Raw genomic sequence first — 16,866 nt, 5'->3', positions numbered from 1 at the left:
AAGATGTAAGGAGGAGAAAACCATGGTTAGGTGGGATATTACCAGGAGTTCATCTAACACACATGGAGCCCACTGGAGAAAAAAAGGAATTCAAAATTGTTTTCTTCATTTACTCAGATGTATAACTTTTTGTGGGAAAATGCTTAACTATATTGACTGTGAGTGGTTTGTGGTTTTCAGACTCCTCAGATCTCTTTAAAGCAGAATGCAAAAAACTGATTAACCTAGTGCAACACAAGCATCATAGGAAATAAAATCCTATACATATTTAAAGCGCATTCTAGATATTTCCTTATATACTGTAGAAAAGCTAGTGCTAGGTTTAAAAACAAAAAACAAATTCAAAATTTCCTCAGTTGAGCTTTGTTCTTATAGTAATCCAGCCAAGTCTCTAATTCTTCCCAGATATATAGAGAGGACATGAGTAAAATACCACAACTACATACGCTCAGGGCCGGTAGGAAAATTGAATATAGCACACACAAGCATGCACTGTTTATTTGCAGTAAATCAGATATCTCAATGCCAAACCCACAAACAGAAAGATACTTTCATTTCAGACTTGTGGTTGTTAGGCCTCATGACTGGCATGCTGACTCGGCTTGGCCTCTCCTCCTGTGGCTTCAGTGTGCCATTCTGTGTGTTCATTGTTGTGTGTACTTGCAGCTGATGAGATAGAATCACAGATAGTGTGGTACTGGGCTTCACTTGGACTCATATTGTTAATACAAATCATCGGCATTATTTTTAAATGGATCCCAAGTCAGAAAAAGGAAATACTAATTTCATACATGGCCAGCCTTTACAGAGATCTCGTGCAGAAATCCTCCATTTCTATAAATTCACACGTTTGTTTGGACATATAAACAAATACTTTAAAAAAAAAAAAAGTCATTCACGTTTTAAACTAGTTCAGATGCTTGAGGTTCAGATTTGACCACAGCAGTAGCACTCTTTAGCATGTGCTATGAGTTCTGCCTGGTTTGTTCTTAATATGACTACTTTGCATGTCCTATGTATCTATCTGGCAAAGGTAATCAAATGCATATATAAGCAACTATTTAAAACCTCTTACTCTAGGTATGAATATCTTTACACTGTATAAATCAACCATTTTGTTTTTCCAAGGAGGAAACAAATGGGTGAATTATCTTGCCAGCTATGACAAGTTACACAGCATAGAACAGTGTGCTGTATTAAATATATCAATGATTCTCTCATTTTTAAAATAGTTGCTAAGACTCACAGGTCAGACTTAACACCGGCTTACAACTGTAAACACTGTAGTCCTTACTCAGGCAAAGTTTCCATTAATCTTACGTCTGTGGATAAGAGTAACCTCACTGCAGAGGGCCTACATGAGATATATGCAGCACTGAAGTACTGTATCAACTTTTTTATGAGCCTGCTGCACTGGGGCAAATTCAACCTCAAGTGCATTGTGTTAAATATTTCTCATTGGAACTGAAAGAGTACTTCTCAGTGAATAATTTATATCAAATTCTGTAGCATCTTTTTTTCTTTGCAGAATATTCTTATGTCAATAGAGATTTCCTCAAATTTGCTAGTCCTTCAAATTCATTCCACAAACATCTTTTGTAATGGTTTACTCTATGCTTTGTTTGTAAACCATCAAAAATTGAGCTGTGTTGCTTAGTTGTGTCTGTCCACCTAAGGGTATGTCTGCATGCAGCTGGGAGGTGTAATTCCCAGTACAAATAGATGGACATGCACTAGCTCTTCTCAAGCCAGCACCATAGCAGTGTGGCCATGGTAGCTTCTGAAGCTAGCCACCCGAGAACAGTCCTACCTGACTTCCTGGATACATACGTGAGCATTTAGCCCAAGTTGCTGCCCATGCCACCAATACTATGCTGCTATTTTTAGGCACTTGATGCAGCAGAGCTAAAGCAAGTATGACTACCTGAGCTGGGAATTACACCTTCCAACTGCTGTGTAGACTTCCCAGAAGTCACATAATATTGCTTCTGTCCCCTGATTGGATGGTTGTACAGGAATTTCCAATTGAATACTTGTTCTTGCAAATTTAAAATCCATTTTGTGGGGCTTCTCCCACATACAACTCTAAAATTATTTTTCTGTAGCCCTCGTTTATTATTACTGTTTGTTAAGGTCCATCACTCTAACACATGTGGAAAATGATTTTTAAAAGGGCTTGCGTGTCGAAGTGATAAATAATCACGAGGTGCAAACTGATGAGTTATTCCCATAATGCAAATAATTTCCAAATTGTACAGAAGCCAAAATGTGTGATGGTAACATTTGTGATACAAATACTGGAACACCAAATTCCCTTCTATTTAAATAATTATAAAAGCAACCTTCCAGCATTCATCTCATCCCTTTGTCTTTCAATGAGTTGGATACAGAACTTTCTGTGGAAAGACAAGCTGTAGTTGTGTTTAGGCGTTGAGCTGATGAAGGAATCACAGTTGGATCTCTTGCTATTCATCCTGAGTTTACCTGATAGCTGATTTCATGGTGATTGTATATGAACATATCAGAAAAAAAATCTTTACTTCATTGAGTGGTCACATAAATAGTTGCTGAAATCCCTCTAAAAATCTTTTGTATTGATGCAAGTTTTGTGACTTCGCAATATGTGCAAACTGAAAACTATATTGAAACTATTTTATCTCAAATATGCCAGTATTGTTGTCTTTGTTTTTTAAATAGTCTAATCTTTTTATACTCTGTGATTCAAAGTCAAAACATCCTGCTTGGCTAACAAGCTTATAAATGATATTGGCTTGACGACATTAGATAATGACAGTCTGGTGTGCCCAGACAGTGTCATTTGCAATCTTGTTTGATGTGGAGGACATGGACATCTTTAGTCAAAGATTTTAAAGATTAAGCTATTTTGTAAACAGTGAAAACAGTATGTCACATGTCCAATAAGTTCTGTTCATTTTTCAGTCTCCGCCTATTTTTAAGGGGCTGTATTTAAAATCTTGCATAGTGCTTTCCATAAATTCATTACTTAATATGAGCACAGGGAGAATGATGAACTATGCCCACTCTTCATGGCTCAAGGAGAGGACCCACTGGGGCTTAAAACAGGCTGACCTGATTTTGTCAAGGACATCTCCATTGGTACAGCAAAGGTAGGTATGTATTTAGGCCATCAAGAAGGGATCTTCGACAGCAAGCTGATGCTCACAAGTGATCTGTGTAGTTAGAGTGTGCTGTCTCATCCAGATCTCAATAGGGTGTTATGGTTGCCTGGAAGCAGAACACCTGTCAAATTGGTGGGCAGGAGTTTCTTTTCACCACGTGGTTGAGGGAAAGCAAAGAGGACTTTTGATTTTCAGCTGGGTAGTCACCCTGTTGGTTAGCCAATTAGTCTATAAAACAGGTGGTTTCCTTTCTGAAGGGAAACTGGAGAATCTGTGGGCAGAATAGCCTAGCCAGGAGGGATCTGACTTTGTGCCTATTAAATAATGTATTGCTTAGTTTGCATTAATTATTAGTTATATATAAGGAAGCAATTTCCAGAAAGGATTCTATTTCTGGAAATAGAAATGTGCTTTTGGGTCAGTGTGGACTGAACACAAAAAAGACAACTTGTTATTGAATTGATGTTGTTGCATTGCAGATAAATGCAACAACATCTTGTCTCATGAGAAAATTTTGTGTTGCAGAGATGTTTACCCTCGGTAAATACAGGAAACACAGGCCTGGCATTCTGATATCTAACCCATGCCATGATAATGGGGATAAATATCTGTGATTAAAGTCTCAATACAGGAGATGTGGTATGAAATGTCACACACTGAAACGTCACAAAAACAATCATATACATTTAATTTTGAATTACCCTGTACTTCTTCCTTTTCCCAGGCTGCTGTTGGAGAAATAATAAAAATAGTTTAGCAAATTATTTCTAGAGTAAGGTGAACCAAAGCCTCTAGACTGCATTACCTGACATATCAGAGATGCATCCAAAAAGTGTTCCCAGCGTGTATCCTATAAGCAATACCAGTGTTCCAAATCAGTCAGCCTTTGTCCAAAGTATTCTCTATTTCTGATCAGTATTTAGTATAGCACCTTCCTTCCAGTGATGTTGTGATGTATCTCTTCATTAGGTGGAATATAGTTCTAATGATCACATCATTGTTCTGGAATAAACTGATGAGATCATCAAACCCCTGGCCTGTAAAGTACTGCTGTGTGTATCGTCAGTTCTGTCATTAATGTCCAGAATATTCTGGATTGTGCATGGACTTTTTATTTCTCCATTGGCTGCCACCCCATAAGGGACCCAGTTCAAGTGTTAGTTAAGGTAATCATGCAGGACGTCCAGAGCATTGAGTCAAACAGTGACACCAAATCTGCAATCAAAGGGGTCCCCAAAATGACTGGGGCCCTTTGTCACAGGTTGATGTGATGGTTACCACTAGGGATGTAAAAATTCATTTAATGAACTGTCTGTTTGAACTTCTAAAAATAGGACGTGTAAATGATGAAATGTTAACTTACCCTACAATTGCAGCTGCGAGCAGGAGGGGGTGTGCCTTGGTATAGAGGAATGAGTCCAACTGAGATCAGGTCTCCAGGCTTTAAAATTTGTCCTGCCCTGGGGACAGCTATGCCTTCAAATGTCCCAGGCTGGGAGCCCTCAGGGTGGCTACTAGCCAGCTCAGGACTGGGCAACCCACGGGCTGCTGCCCCCGAGCTCCAAGCCAGGACCGGGTGGGACACAGGCGGCTGCAGCCCAGCACCCAGCTGTAAGCTGGGACTGGGCAGGACATGGGCGGCTGGAACCTGGCTCCCAGCTGGGACACAGGAGAGAAGTCCCTGTATGGCTGCCCCAGCTCCCAGCAGAGACCGGGGAGGGGAGAAGTCCACACGCAGCTGCTCCTGGCAGAGAGCTCTGTGAAAATAACTCTGAGCCTCCTGAAGAAGGAAGAATAAAGAATACAGTTGGGATATACTCCTTACTGGTTCTCAAAGAATGGACCTGAAAACATTCCTCATTTGGCACAACAGAGCAGTTTGAGGCAAATTGGGTAAAGAAGTTTGCACAACAAATCTGGAGAATTGCAAATGGGTGATCAATTAAATGGCTTTGCAGGGAACCCCAGATTTGCCCAGAGGATGCCCACTCACTGAGTCTAGCCATCAGCAGAAGACTCTGCTAATTGGATACACCTGTTCTGGTTTTGGGCTATCAGTTTCCACACTGAGCAATTTGTTCTCACCCAAGGAGAGCATTCATGTGCACTGTGATACAATCTATCATATTTATTGCTTAGTTTTAAACATGGAGTGGGGGGGGGGGGAGAATCCCTTTTGGCACTGGATGTGGCAACCTTGATTTACTCATTCCCCTTTTGGAAAGATTATGCTGTTTTCCCTTTATTTTCTTCCCTAGTTAACTTTCCATTTGTCTGGGCTTGAGTCACTTCTGTGCCCTAGAAAAGGATTAATTGTTCACATCAGATTCCAAAGTCTATTGCAGACAATGGAAGGATCCCTGTTGACTTCAGTCTGCTTTGTATCCAGCCCTATGTCATGTCTGTGATAAGATCTAATGTCCAGATTGATATGATTTAATAAACCCCTAATATTTTTTATCTGTAAATGGCAAAAACCCTTCAGCATACATATTGATTTTTCAGATACTACGTACATGTTGAATTCAAAGGAATCACTGCAGCAAGTTGTGAATAAGTTATTGTATGGATTATAAAAAATCTCTGCAAACATGTAGTCATTTGGGTGAGACTTTTACTGCACACATGGTTTGTTGTAGCAGAGACAAAGCTCCATTCTTCTTCTCATTTTCAGCTGACACCTAGTCTCTCAGAGCAGGATGTAGCCAAGAGAAAATCTGGCTCACAGTATTTAGCTCAGTCAGGGGGATATAGGAAAAAGCCTACCAAAAAGCAGAAAGAAGTTTAAAAAATAGTTAATCTCTTCAAAAGAACTAGTTTGTTCACATGATTTATACAGAAACCATGAATTTACTGAGTATTGAACTCTGTGTGTGTGCATGCACACACACCCCCACACTTATGTGACAACATCTTGAACTTTGGGGGTTCATGACCCTCATTTACTTACCGTATTTTACAGAAAGAGTTATTTTGATTTTACATACTTCCTATGATGCTTATCATCATAATATCTGAGTATTTCCTGCATACTCATTAATTTATTCTCTAGATTGGAAAATATTATGATCCCCATTTTACAATTAGAAAACTGAAGCAAAGATCAATTAGATGACTTTTACAAGGGCACACAGAGTCTTTGTAGTAGACTGGCAACAGAACTTTGATTGCTTTAGTCCTAACTTAGTGCTTTAGCCACAAGTCCATCCAGCTGGTTTCCTTACTTTTCCAGACTGCAAGTAATAAGTGCCTCAATTCAGCTTTCAGGTATTTATTTTAAAATGATCTCAATCCTGCTTTCAGCTACACACTCCTATTGGCTTCAGATATCTGCTCAAGACAGTGTTTATTAATGGGAGTTTTTCAGTGTACATGAAATGCAGGCTCAGTCTCTTTCTTTCATGAAAGATGTAGAAAATTGTGGCTGAAACATTTTGTGTCTTCCACATCCTTAAATAGAAATTTATGGGCTTGATGAAGGACCCAATTGGTGCAATCCTATGGCCTGTGTTATTAAAAGGTCAGACTAGATGATCGTAGTGGTCACTTCTTGTTGTAAAATCTATAAAACAAACACTTGATATTTGACATTAATATTTTTTGCTGCTACCCCATGGAACGGGGCTGCCTGCTGAATCTTTGCTTTATGATTTATGATTTTCTTTTCCCATCCTTCAGCTCTTTCTTTTCTTCCTCAATCAGCTAAATGAGTCTTTTGGCAGAGAGAGTTTTTCCCAGCAAGTAGCCCCAGAAACTTCTCAAGGATCCTATTTTTAAGGAGATTGAACTTTACAAGCCATTTTACTCCATCTGTGGTTGGTAGTCACACTGTTTAGAAGAAATGTTATTGGAAAGAATGTGAGCTGAAGCAGCTGTAACAGAATTGCATTACAAAATAATTTTTCTTCTTCTTCGAGTAAAGTCCTAATGGGTGCTCCACTTCAGGTGCTCTCATGTCCATTATGCGCCTTTGATCGGAGATTGAGGTAGCGCTGCCTGTTTGGTCCACACATGTGCTCTACTCCGCCTCCTGTTCTGCACCATGTAGAGCTGCGCAAGCAAACTGCCCTTAGATCCTTCTGAACCACCTCAGCCTGAGACACACAGAGCTTCAACAGTCTCCAGATTGAGCTTACCTCAACTGCATAGTTTAGTTTTAAAACTCATAGTTTTATTTAGCTTAGTTTATATTTTTGATAGTTAATTATAGTTAGTAGTAGTTTAAAAAATTGTTCTAAGGACTGTTATCCTTGCAGTTTTTCTCTGCAGGAAATCTTAGATTGCTGGGAAGGTATGCCCAGCTCTCTGGTTTTAAGCCTTGCCTTTTGTGCTGGGAGGCTTTCCCAGGGAGCGATGGGCACTCCTGGTGTCCTAGGAAGTCACATGTCCCCCAAAATTGTAATTTTTGTCTTGCCTTAAAATTGAGTTTCAGAAGGAAACAGGAGATAAAAATGTGCTTCCCTTTGATGGAGAGCTCCCTCTGTCTGGCTTCTGACCCAAGCCAGGGGACCCGCCCTGTCCTGTACACCAGTCTCCAAACAAGTCAACTGTCTCAACTACTTTGGCTCAATACTTACCTCTCTATAACTTCTATGAGGAAAAACTCAAACTCAAAAAAAACTCTGGGAAATGGAGCTCAGGTTCCCCAGACAGGGAATCTACCTCAAAGAAACCCCCATTGCCAATTGAGACATCTGTTTTAGCACCTGTTAATCCCTGACTCAGTACTCACAAGGCTACAGGTTTCTCAGGTACTAAAAGCATCAATAAACCCAAAGAATCTAAGGGTTCCAACTCAGGAGGATCTTCATTACCCTCAGGGAATTGAACAAGAAGGAAAAGACTACCTCTTTTAAGTTAGTACCGGTAGAATTAGCCAGGCCCTTAGTACTTTACATGTCAGTATCGCAGAAGACTAGACCAGCAGCTAGTGGATGCTCCTCGGAGCTCATAAAGCTTACAGTACTGCCTGCTCCATCTGCCACAATCACCTCTGGTCAGGCTGCCACCTCAGTACCAACCACCGTGTTGGCACCACAGGAGTTTAGATTTTCATGCGGCCTTGCAGTAACAGAGATGCCTGACTCCCCTTTGTTCGTTACTGATCCATTCTTGGTACGAAGGACTTCTAGGCCTCTGGACTCTCACCTGGTACTGACAGAGCCACCAATCCTTTTCTCCCAGTGCTCCACCTCTACAAAGTGAAGGTGAAAATGATGGTGAGGGTGATGGTGAAGGTGTTTCTCATTGGTCTCCCAGATTTCAGTTCAGGGCTCCCCTCTTCACTATCAGAGGAGTATTTTTCTGGATACTTCTAGGGAAACAGCACATATTTGTGAAAGACACTCTCAAGCTCCATCCCAGTGGTATGAGCATTTTTGGGTTGCTCTCACCTATACCATATGGGCCCCCTCATTGGCCGTACTGGGATCCATGGGTGGCATACTGCCAGCAATGCTCTAGGACCCCTAGCATCACTCATCGCCATGGTAAGGGTAGACAATCCCACACATCCTCTCTTTCAGAAAGGCCTGATGCACAAGAAGAACAGGAGAGAGTAGACAAAGATGTCATTCCACGAAATAACATCTCTCCTTCATCTCCTGATGAAGCACTCATAACTCTGCCACCATCCCTGGCTGACAACTTCAAATGGTTCCAGGACCTCATTAAAAGGATAGTGGACTCCTTACAAATTCCACTTTAGGAGGTTAAAGAGTTACAACATAAAATGCTTGATATTTTGCATTCAACATCATCTGCCCATCTACCTATTAATGAGGCTCTGTTGGATCCTGCAAAAGTAATCTGGCAAACCCCAGTGAAAATACCACCCACCTGTAAAAGGGCTGATAAGAAATAGTATGTTCCATCTAAAGATTTGGAGTTTCTGTTTTCTGATCCCTCTCCTAACTCCCTAGATGTCAAGGTTGTAAATGAATGTGAAAAGCAGCACCACACTAAATCAATACCATATGATAAAGATCAAAAGCGTCTTCATTTATTCACTCACAAATCATATTTGTCTGTTACTGTCCAGTTTAGGATCTCCAACTATCAGGCATTGATGGTGAAATATAGTCATGCCAACTACTCAGAGTTCAATTCATTTATTGAGCATCTACCACCAGACCAGAGGACCAATTCCAGGCAATCACTACAGAGGGTCAGCTCCTCACCAGAACATCTCTGCACTTCTCTCTGGATGTCACTGACACAGCTGCTTTCTCTGTTTCTACAGCTGTAGTCCTGACTTCAGCTCTCAGGATTTCTGAGGGATGTCCAAAATACAGTTGACAACCTTCCCTTTCATGGGTTAAAACTGTTTACAGAGAATACAGATGAGTCACTGCCTATGTTAAAAAATTGCAGGGCCACTTTGCACTCTGTGAGAATTTACATGCCTGCGCATAAAAGGAAATCTAGTAAGTCCCAAACAGTACTGAGAACTTGTTCTGCTTATGAACCCCAACAAAAGAGGCCATAAAAAGAGACTGTCTGCTACACAAGCATCAGCCTCGCAATCCTCATTATCAAAATACCGATTTTGATTGGATGGTTGAGTTTCTGAGTTACCCTCCCCCTTTCTCCTTCCCATCTGCAACGGTTCACAGCCAGTCCTCCAAGCGAGGAAGGCATTTCTCACTTCTGACAAGCTTTGGAGCATATGACTACGGACATATGGGTTTTGGAGATTGTATCAGCAGGATACTCAATCCACTTTACTTCCCTCCCTCCATCCAGCCCCCCCTTCTCTTTCCCTCTTCAGGGACTCCTTTCATGAACTCCGTTTATTGCAGGAAATAGATTCACTCATGAACTTAAGCACTATAGAACCAGTTCCTGTACAATACAGAGTGAAGGGGTTTTATTCCAGGTATTTCTTGGTTCCAAAAAAGAACAGCAATTGGAGCTGCATTTTTGGATCTAAGACTCCTTAACAGGTCTGTGAAAATATAGAAGTTCAAAATGGTAACACTTGCAGCAATAATACCATCATTGGATTGGTTTTCAGCACTCAACCTACAGATGCATATAGCGATCCACCTCTCCCACAGAAGGTCTCTACATTTCACTCTAGGTCAAAACCACTTTCAATACAAAGTGCTTCCATTCAGACTCTCTTCTGCTCTCAGAGTGTTTTCAAAGGTTCTGTCAGTGGTAGTGGCTTACCTTCACATAGAAGGAATCCTAGTGTTCCCATATCTTGATGATTGGATGCTAAAAGGATGCTCCTTCAGTGAGATCTCAGTGGCCACTCAGAAGGCCATAAAACTATTTCTCAGTCTAAGACTGCATTTAAACATTCAGACGTCCACCTTGGCCCTAGTGCAAAGATTGGAGTTCATAGGAACTTACCTTGATGTGTAGCATCGAAGCCTACCTCCTAGCATACAGGTTTGCAACCATATTGAATTTAGTAACTACAGTCCAAATCAGCCCCTGGATGTTGTTCAAAAATTGCCTGCAGTTGTTGGGGCATATGACAATTGGGACTTTTGTGATAAACTATGCGAGGGTGCCAAGCAAACATAGCTTGAACAAACTACTCTCAGTTCCTACTGTTATGAAGAAGTCCTTCAGCTGATGGAAAGACCCTCACAACATTTGCACAAGAATCCCTTTCACTCAACCATTCCCAATGATGATAACAGAAGCCTCCCTGTTGAGATAGGGAAGTGGTCATCTCACAAGAGCACTCTGTGCATCACCTTGCTGGAACTCAGGGTGGTCAGGAATGCTGGTCTTCATTTTATGCCATTGATTGGAGAAAAATATGTGAAGATCATGACAGACAATATGTCATGCATGTTTTATATCAACCATCATGGAGGAGCGAGATCTCCCTTCCTTTTCACTGAAGCAGGTAGATTCTGGAATTGGTGCATACAAAATCACATCAACATCTTAGCAGCTTAACTTCAGGGTATTCAAAACATCACCACCAATATCTTCAGCAGATGTTTCTTTCAGGATCACAAATGGGAGAAAGATCCCATTATACTCCACTACATATTTCAATGTTGAGGGGTCCCATAGATAGACCTGTTCACTGCAGCCAGAAACAAAAAGTATTCCCCAGTTCTGTTTGACAGGCAGTCTGGGCCACCACTTCTTGGGGAAGATGCCTTTCTCATTTGTTGGAAATTGGGACTGTTGTATGCATTTCTTCCAACTCCTTTAACATCCAAGGTGTGGTCAACATAAGGAGAGACAAGGCCAGAGTTATTCTGGTGGTTCTGACTTGGCCAAAACATACATGATTCCTTACCTTGTCCCATTGGCGGCTCGTCAACCAATCACCCTTCAGGCCGTCCTTCATCTTCTCTCGCAGGATGCTGGTCAAATTTTTCATCCCATCCTCAGGATCTTTTGCCTCAAAGCATGGCTGATCGATGGTTTGTGAGGTTAGAAACAACCTGTTCTGAGGAAATAAGAAGAGTATTGTTACATAGTAGGAAGAAGTCTAGCCATAATACTTAACTACAAAAGTGAACAAGATTCAGTCATTGGTGTGACCTAAGACACCTTTCATCTGCATCCTCGTCACTGTCAAATATACTAGATTGTACCCTAGAACTCAAAATATCAGAGTTGTCTTTGAATTCCACTAATGTACATTTGGCAGCTATTACAGCCTTCCATTTCCCAGTGGAGGGTTTCTTGGTGTTCGCCCATCAAACAACAGTGAGATTTCTCAAGGGATTGTGGAATATTTTGCCACAAATCACACATCTTACCTTAGTTTGGAACCTCAAGTTGATGCTTAGATGCCTTACAAGACCTCACTTTGAGCCACTGTTCCCTTCTTGACTTATGAAAATGGCCTTCCTGGTAACCATTACTTTTGCTCTAAAAGTTGGGGAGATAAGGGCTCTGATGGCATATCCCCACTTCACAGTATTTTTAAAGGACAAGGTCACATTGCGACCACATCCCAAATTATTACCGTATGTGTCCTCTGATTTCCACATTAACCAGGCTATTCATCTTCCAGTCTTCTTCTCCTAAACCACACCTGAATAAAGAGAATGCCCTATTTCATGTACTCGATGTCAGAAGGACATTAATTAGCCTTTTACTTGGCCAGGGTTAAGCCATTTAAAAAATCTCCCAGATAGTTTCTGTCTATTAGGGAAAGATCTAACTGATCTCCAATTTCCAAGCAAATTCTCTCTAGATGGACATCTGGCTACATTACTTTCGGTATCAGTCTCATGATCTCAAAACTCCTTCTAGAGTGTTAAGCCACTAATGAAATCTCTCTACTTCAGTAGTCTTTCTTAAGAATGTTCCCATTGCTGAAATATATAGAGCCACAACTTAGACCTCCGTACACACCTTTTCTGAATATTATGTAATAATTCATGACTCAGCTTCTGATGCTGTGTTTGGCTTTACATTACTGTCTTTAATTTTGGACTTCATTGTGAAGCCCCCCTCTCCTTAGAGGATACTGCTTGCTTGTCTCCTGAAGTGGAGCACTCATAGGGACACTACTCGAAGAAGGAGAGGTTACTTATCCTGTGCAAGAACTGTAGTTCTTCAAGATGTGTGTCTGTATAGCTGCTCCACTATCTGCCCTCCTACCCTTCTGCTATGAAGCCTTCCAGTAGAAAAGGAACTGAGGGGATCACCCAAGCAGCTCTATATAACCATATTGCAGAGCACAAGGCAGAGTAAAATGCATGTGCAGGCTGAATGGGCACCGCTACCTAAAATCTCTGATCGAAGGCTCATGGAAGGCATGCGCACCTGAAGTGGAATATGCATAGGGACACACATCTAAAAAAATTAGTTACTGCATGGGGTGAGCAACCTCTCCTTTTAGATTTGTTTAGAATGTAGTGAAAGCATAGAGAGAGATGCTAGATTAAGTGCTGAGATCCAGTGGTGATGAGCACAGAATAAAAGACTAGATAGATAGGGACTGACAGCACCTGGATCTTGAAGTCTTCTATCCTTAGCCAAAGTGCACCACCAGCAACAGGAGTGCAATCTTCCCCCATGCTGCCCAACTAATCTAACTCAACCGTGACCTACAGGAACCATCTCTAGAGATGAGAGGATAGCTTGTTCATCTTCACCATTCATTCTTGCCCAGACTGGCCAGCTAGAGCCAATTGTGGTTGTTTAATAAAGTAGATGTTTGTTTACAAGAAACTGGACCGAGACAACAAAAATCATTTCACATAGTATTTTTTTTAGGCTTGGTATTTCAAAGCAAAATCACATAAAAGTTGTGAACTGTCCCTGAATATTTTCTCTAAAATATTTATTTAAGAGACCATGTGATTTTTAACAGAAATATACACACAAATGCTGTACAGTTAGAGATTAGCCATCTGGACTTCATAATCCAGCAGGTAAACAAATGGCCCAGGTCTGTGACAGCTCTCAGGTTATTACTGATCATAACAACATTAACATTTCTAGAGGTATCTCTTTGCTTCATCACATTTCAAAGACTCTGCTCATTTTGTTTTCACGTGTTTAAATATTTATTTTGACCTTTTGCCTCTTGATATAACCTCCTGGCTTGCTGGACCATCCAAACCAAAATACACCGATGTGATCTTAATGGCCTCACCGATTATATAAACATGCTGAATAAACAGCTCACACAGAATGAAAGACCGAGTCCTTAGTAATATTGTGCTGACTTTTATTCTTTTTAAATTGTCCATACAGGTAGAAGCCGCTTTGAGATGTACCAGCTGGTTTTCAAGATCTCTCACCTTAAATCATGCCTGCATCTGAATTTTGTTTAATAGCTATCATTCACATAAAAACAAAAATGCATTCTCTCTTTTATTTGTAGGTGCTGCTGGAGTATCACCTGGTCTTCTTGGCTTATTGCTGCCTACCATTGGTGTCCTTGCCTACTTGGAATTCTGAATGTCTCTGAATCTATCTTGTCCTCAACCCGGTGTAAAGGACTCCCTTCAAACCTGTGAGGACTGCTATTCTTTTTGACTCCTGTGGCACCATCCTAAGCCAAATAAATTACACTTTAAAAAAAATACCCTACTGATTTACTATGAACTTTAAGAGGACTGAGGCATCCAGGAACTCCTCCATCAAGCAAATCAACTTTTGAAAGGATAAGAAATGATTTTTAACTTGTTCCAATATGCCTTATAAAACACTTATGCTGATTTGTGACAGTTGCATGATTTGGTCCAGTGGGGCAAGTTACAGTGTTAAAATCCAATAACATAGGCTGTACAGTGAAAGTAAAATCACCATACATAGGTGCTTTAACTTCAACTTTAATAACAAATTGTGAAATATAATAGAGATTGAAATGTTGATTGTGTGTGGTAATGTAAGAGTAACTACGTCTGTCTGTACTATCCTATATGTTTTGTGTACTGCATATTTTTGAATAGCCCTATCATCATTTATGAGATTTCAGGTTTTTAGGGATACAGTCAAAGCAAAAACAATTCATTAATTTTTAGAAGCAACTGAATATACTTGGGGAGCATTTGAAACCAAGTTCAGTGGCAAGGATGTTTTTATTTTATATGTATTGGGGAGTTTAAGTCTGAATATTAACAAAATTAAATTATAAGGATTTTCCAGCCCTTGACTTCCTATAACTCAGCATTTTTAAAAAAATGCTCCTCAAACAAATTGGGATTTTCGTAATTAATAATAGATTATTTCAGTTGTATCATACACATATAATCATTGGCAGCATATGCAGTTTCATACCATTTCTCTCACTCTGTTCAGGAATTATTGTTTAAATCATTGCTGATTTTAAGTGTAATATTCTGGTTTTCATACAAGCAGCATAATTGCCTCCCCCCCCCAAGATACTGGAATAGCATGTTAAAAATGGAGTCCAGTATAGGATCAGCCACTGGATCATCAAATGATAGAATATTTAAGTTGTGTTTTAAAACTTGAAACTTTTACAAGAATAAGCAAAAACATAACAGTAAAATGTCAAAAACAAAGCAGCACAGTAACAAAAAAATACTCTATTTACTTTTTTATGCTGCAGATGCAAGTTTTTAACCTTTCTTTAGCGAAGGCCTGCAGTTGGAAGAAAGAATGTTTTTTCTCCAATAACTTGATATTATTCTACTATTCCTAATGCTGTAAATAAGAGTTTAAAATGTCTTAGAGTATTTCCCTGTCTGATATAATACTGAAAAATATGAAGATGTTAAATGAAAGGGATATCCCAACTAGTCTGATTCTACATGTTAACTGTGGCTTTTGCAAAAAATGGAACTCTGATAGGAGATAGAGAATGTTTTTGTTCTGACTGTGTCGACAGCGTTTCAGTGGTTTTTTTAAGTTGTTAAAAAAAAGCATATTTCTTTTTCCATGGTGTGCTGGGAACTAGTCTGAGTGTGAATGTTGAAGAAACACAGTGATATTGAATCAGCTGGCTCAAGTAATAGTGCAATGTCTGATGCTTCAAGAATTATAAGCTTTGAATCATATTTTATTAGCACAACCTTGCTAGCTATTTAGAAATAGAGTTTATCTTTTTAGAACTGATACTGTAGAGGTCCATAATAATACTATTTACATGAAGCAAGAATAGGCCTATTAATACTTTACACCCCTTTCTTTAATTTGTATAATTTTTGTACTGTATATTTACCTGAAAAAGTTTAGAGTTTTCATTAAGAAATATCAATAATACTGTTTGAGTTTAATTTTAAATCTTTGTTCTGAGATGAAACTTTTTTAAATAGTGAAAGTGATAACTTCCCTATAGAGGAATGTCAAAAATTATAAGAGCACTATTGAGTTTCATAAACTGTATAGTTATTTGAAAGAAAAATTAGCTGTCTCCTTGCGTAAGAAAAACTAATACTCTGTAAGCCTTCTGTACAAAAGATTGTTTGTTTTGTTTTATTTTGTTTTGATTTTTATGCAATATGACTCCTTTTTATATAATCTACAACCACAACTAAATCTTTTGCCAAATGTATGATTGCCTTTTGTTTTTCTAATATGTGGTATAAGGAGCAAAACTGTTCAGTTTTTGGATGAAAACTATCTGGAAGGTAAACCACTTTTTTTTTTAAAAAAATCTGTAACACAGATGAGCTAGATTACAACACCTCACATACTGATCAGGTAATTCCAGATTTTGCTTGTTTAACACAACTGTGCAATTTTGATTGAGACCTTCAGTTTCAAACTGTTGTCAACAAAACTAACTAAAAATGTATCATCTGCTTTAAAATGCAAGGTTCATAATTAAAGTTTAGATAGACACATTTGTTGTTGCTTTATATTTCAGGAAACTTGATATTAATATTATTTGATACTGATGAATTTTGAAATCTTTTTATTATTTTTTATCTTTTTTTTTTTTTTTAATTTAGTGGAGCAGGACCATGCTTTGTCCTTTTTATGAATGAAAAATTATAATTAAATAAATGTATTAATGTTACTCAAGATGTAACAACTGTCTTTTGAATTTAACAGGAGATTAAAAAACCCAAGAGGATCTTTACTGGTTTGCTGATGGAAAATATGGTGTGAAGAAACACAATTTTCACAGCTTTAATGACAGAGTGATTCTCTTTTGAAAAACTTTTTGAGCATCACTGGAGACAAGGATTAAGCACGAAGAACAGCTGTGTTCTGTAATGTTTCCCATTCCAACAGATTTATTACCAAGGGATCCATTCTATAAAGTTGATCAAAATGGGCCAAGTTTGGCACCATTTACATCTTGTGCAATCCC

The 16,866-nt window shown here is 39.3% G+C and overlaps 1 protein-coding gene across 1 annotated transcript in view; it reads left to right on the top strand.

Annotated features, from left to right (window-relative positions):
* Nucleotides 1–16,391, top strand: part of CNTN1 (contactin 1) — a 238,637-nt gene extending 222,246 nt beyond the window's left edge. The window contains exon 23 of the mRNA XM_067564200.1: nucleotides 13,963–16,391. Within this exon, the coding sequence (XP_067420301.1) occupies nucleotides 13,963–14,039 (77 nt within the window). The 3' untranslated portion in view covers nucleotides 14,040–16,391. The remainder of the gene's footprint in view (nucleotides 1–13,962) is intronic.
* Nucleotides 16,392–16,866: the final 475 nt, after the last annotated feature.

The sequence above is a fragment of the Emydura macquarii genome, unplaced genomic scaffold (genome assembly GCF_026122565.2).
Source record: "Emydura macquarii macquarii isolate MOO-44397 ecotype Brisbane River unplaced genomic scaffold, CSIRO-AGI_Emac_v2 contig_2636, whole genome shotgun sequence".
Lineage (NCBI taxonomy): Eukaryota > Metazoa > Chordata > Testudines > Chelidae > Emydura > Emydura macquarii.
This window is presented reverse-complemented; position numbering and strand designations above follow the sequence as displayed.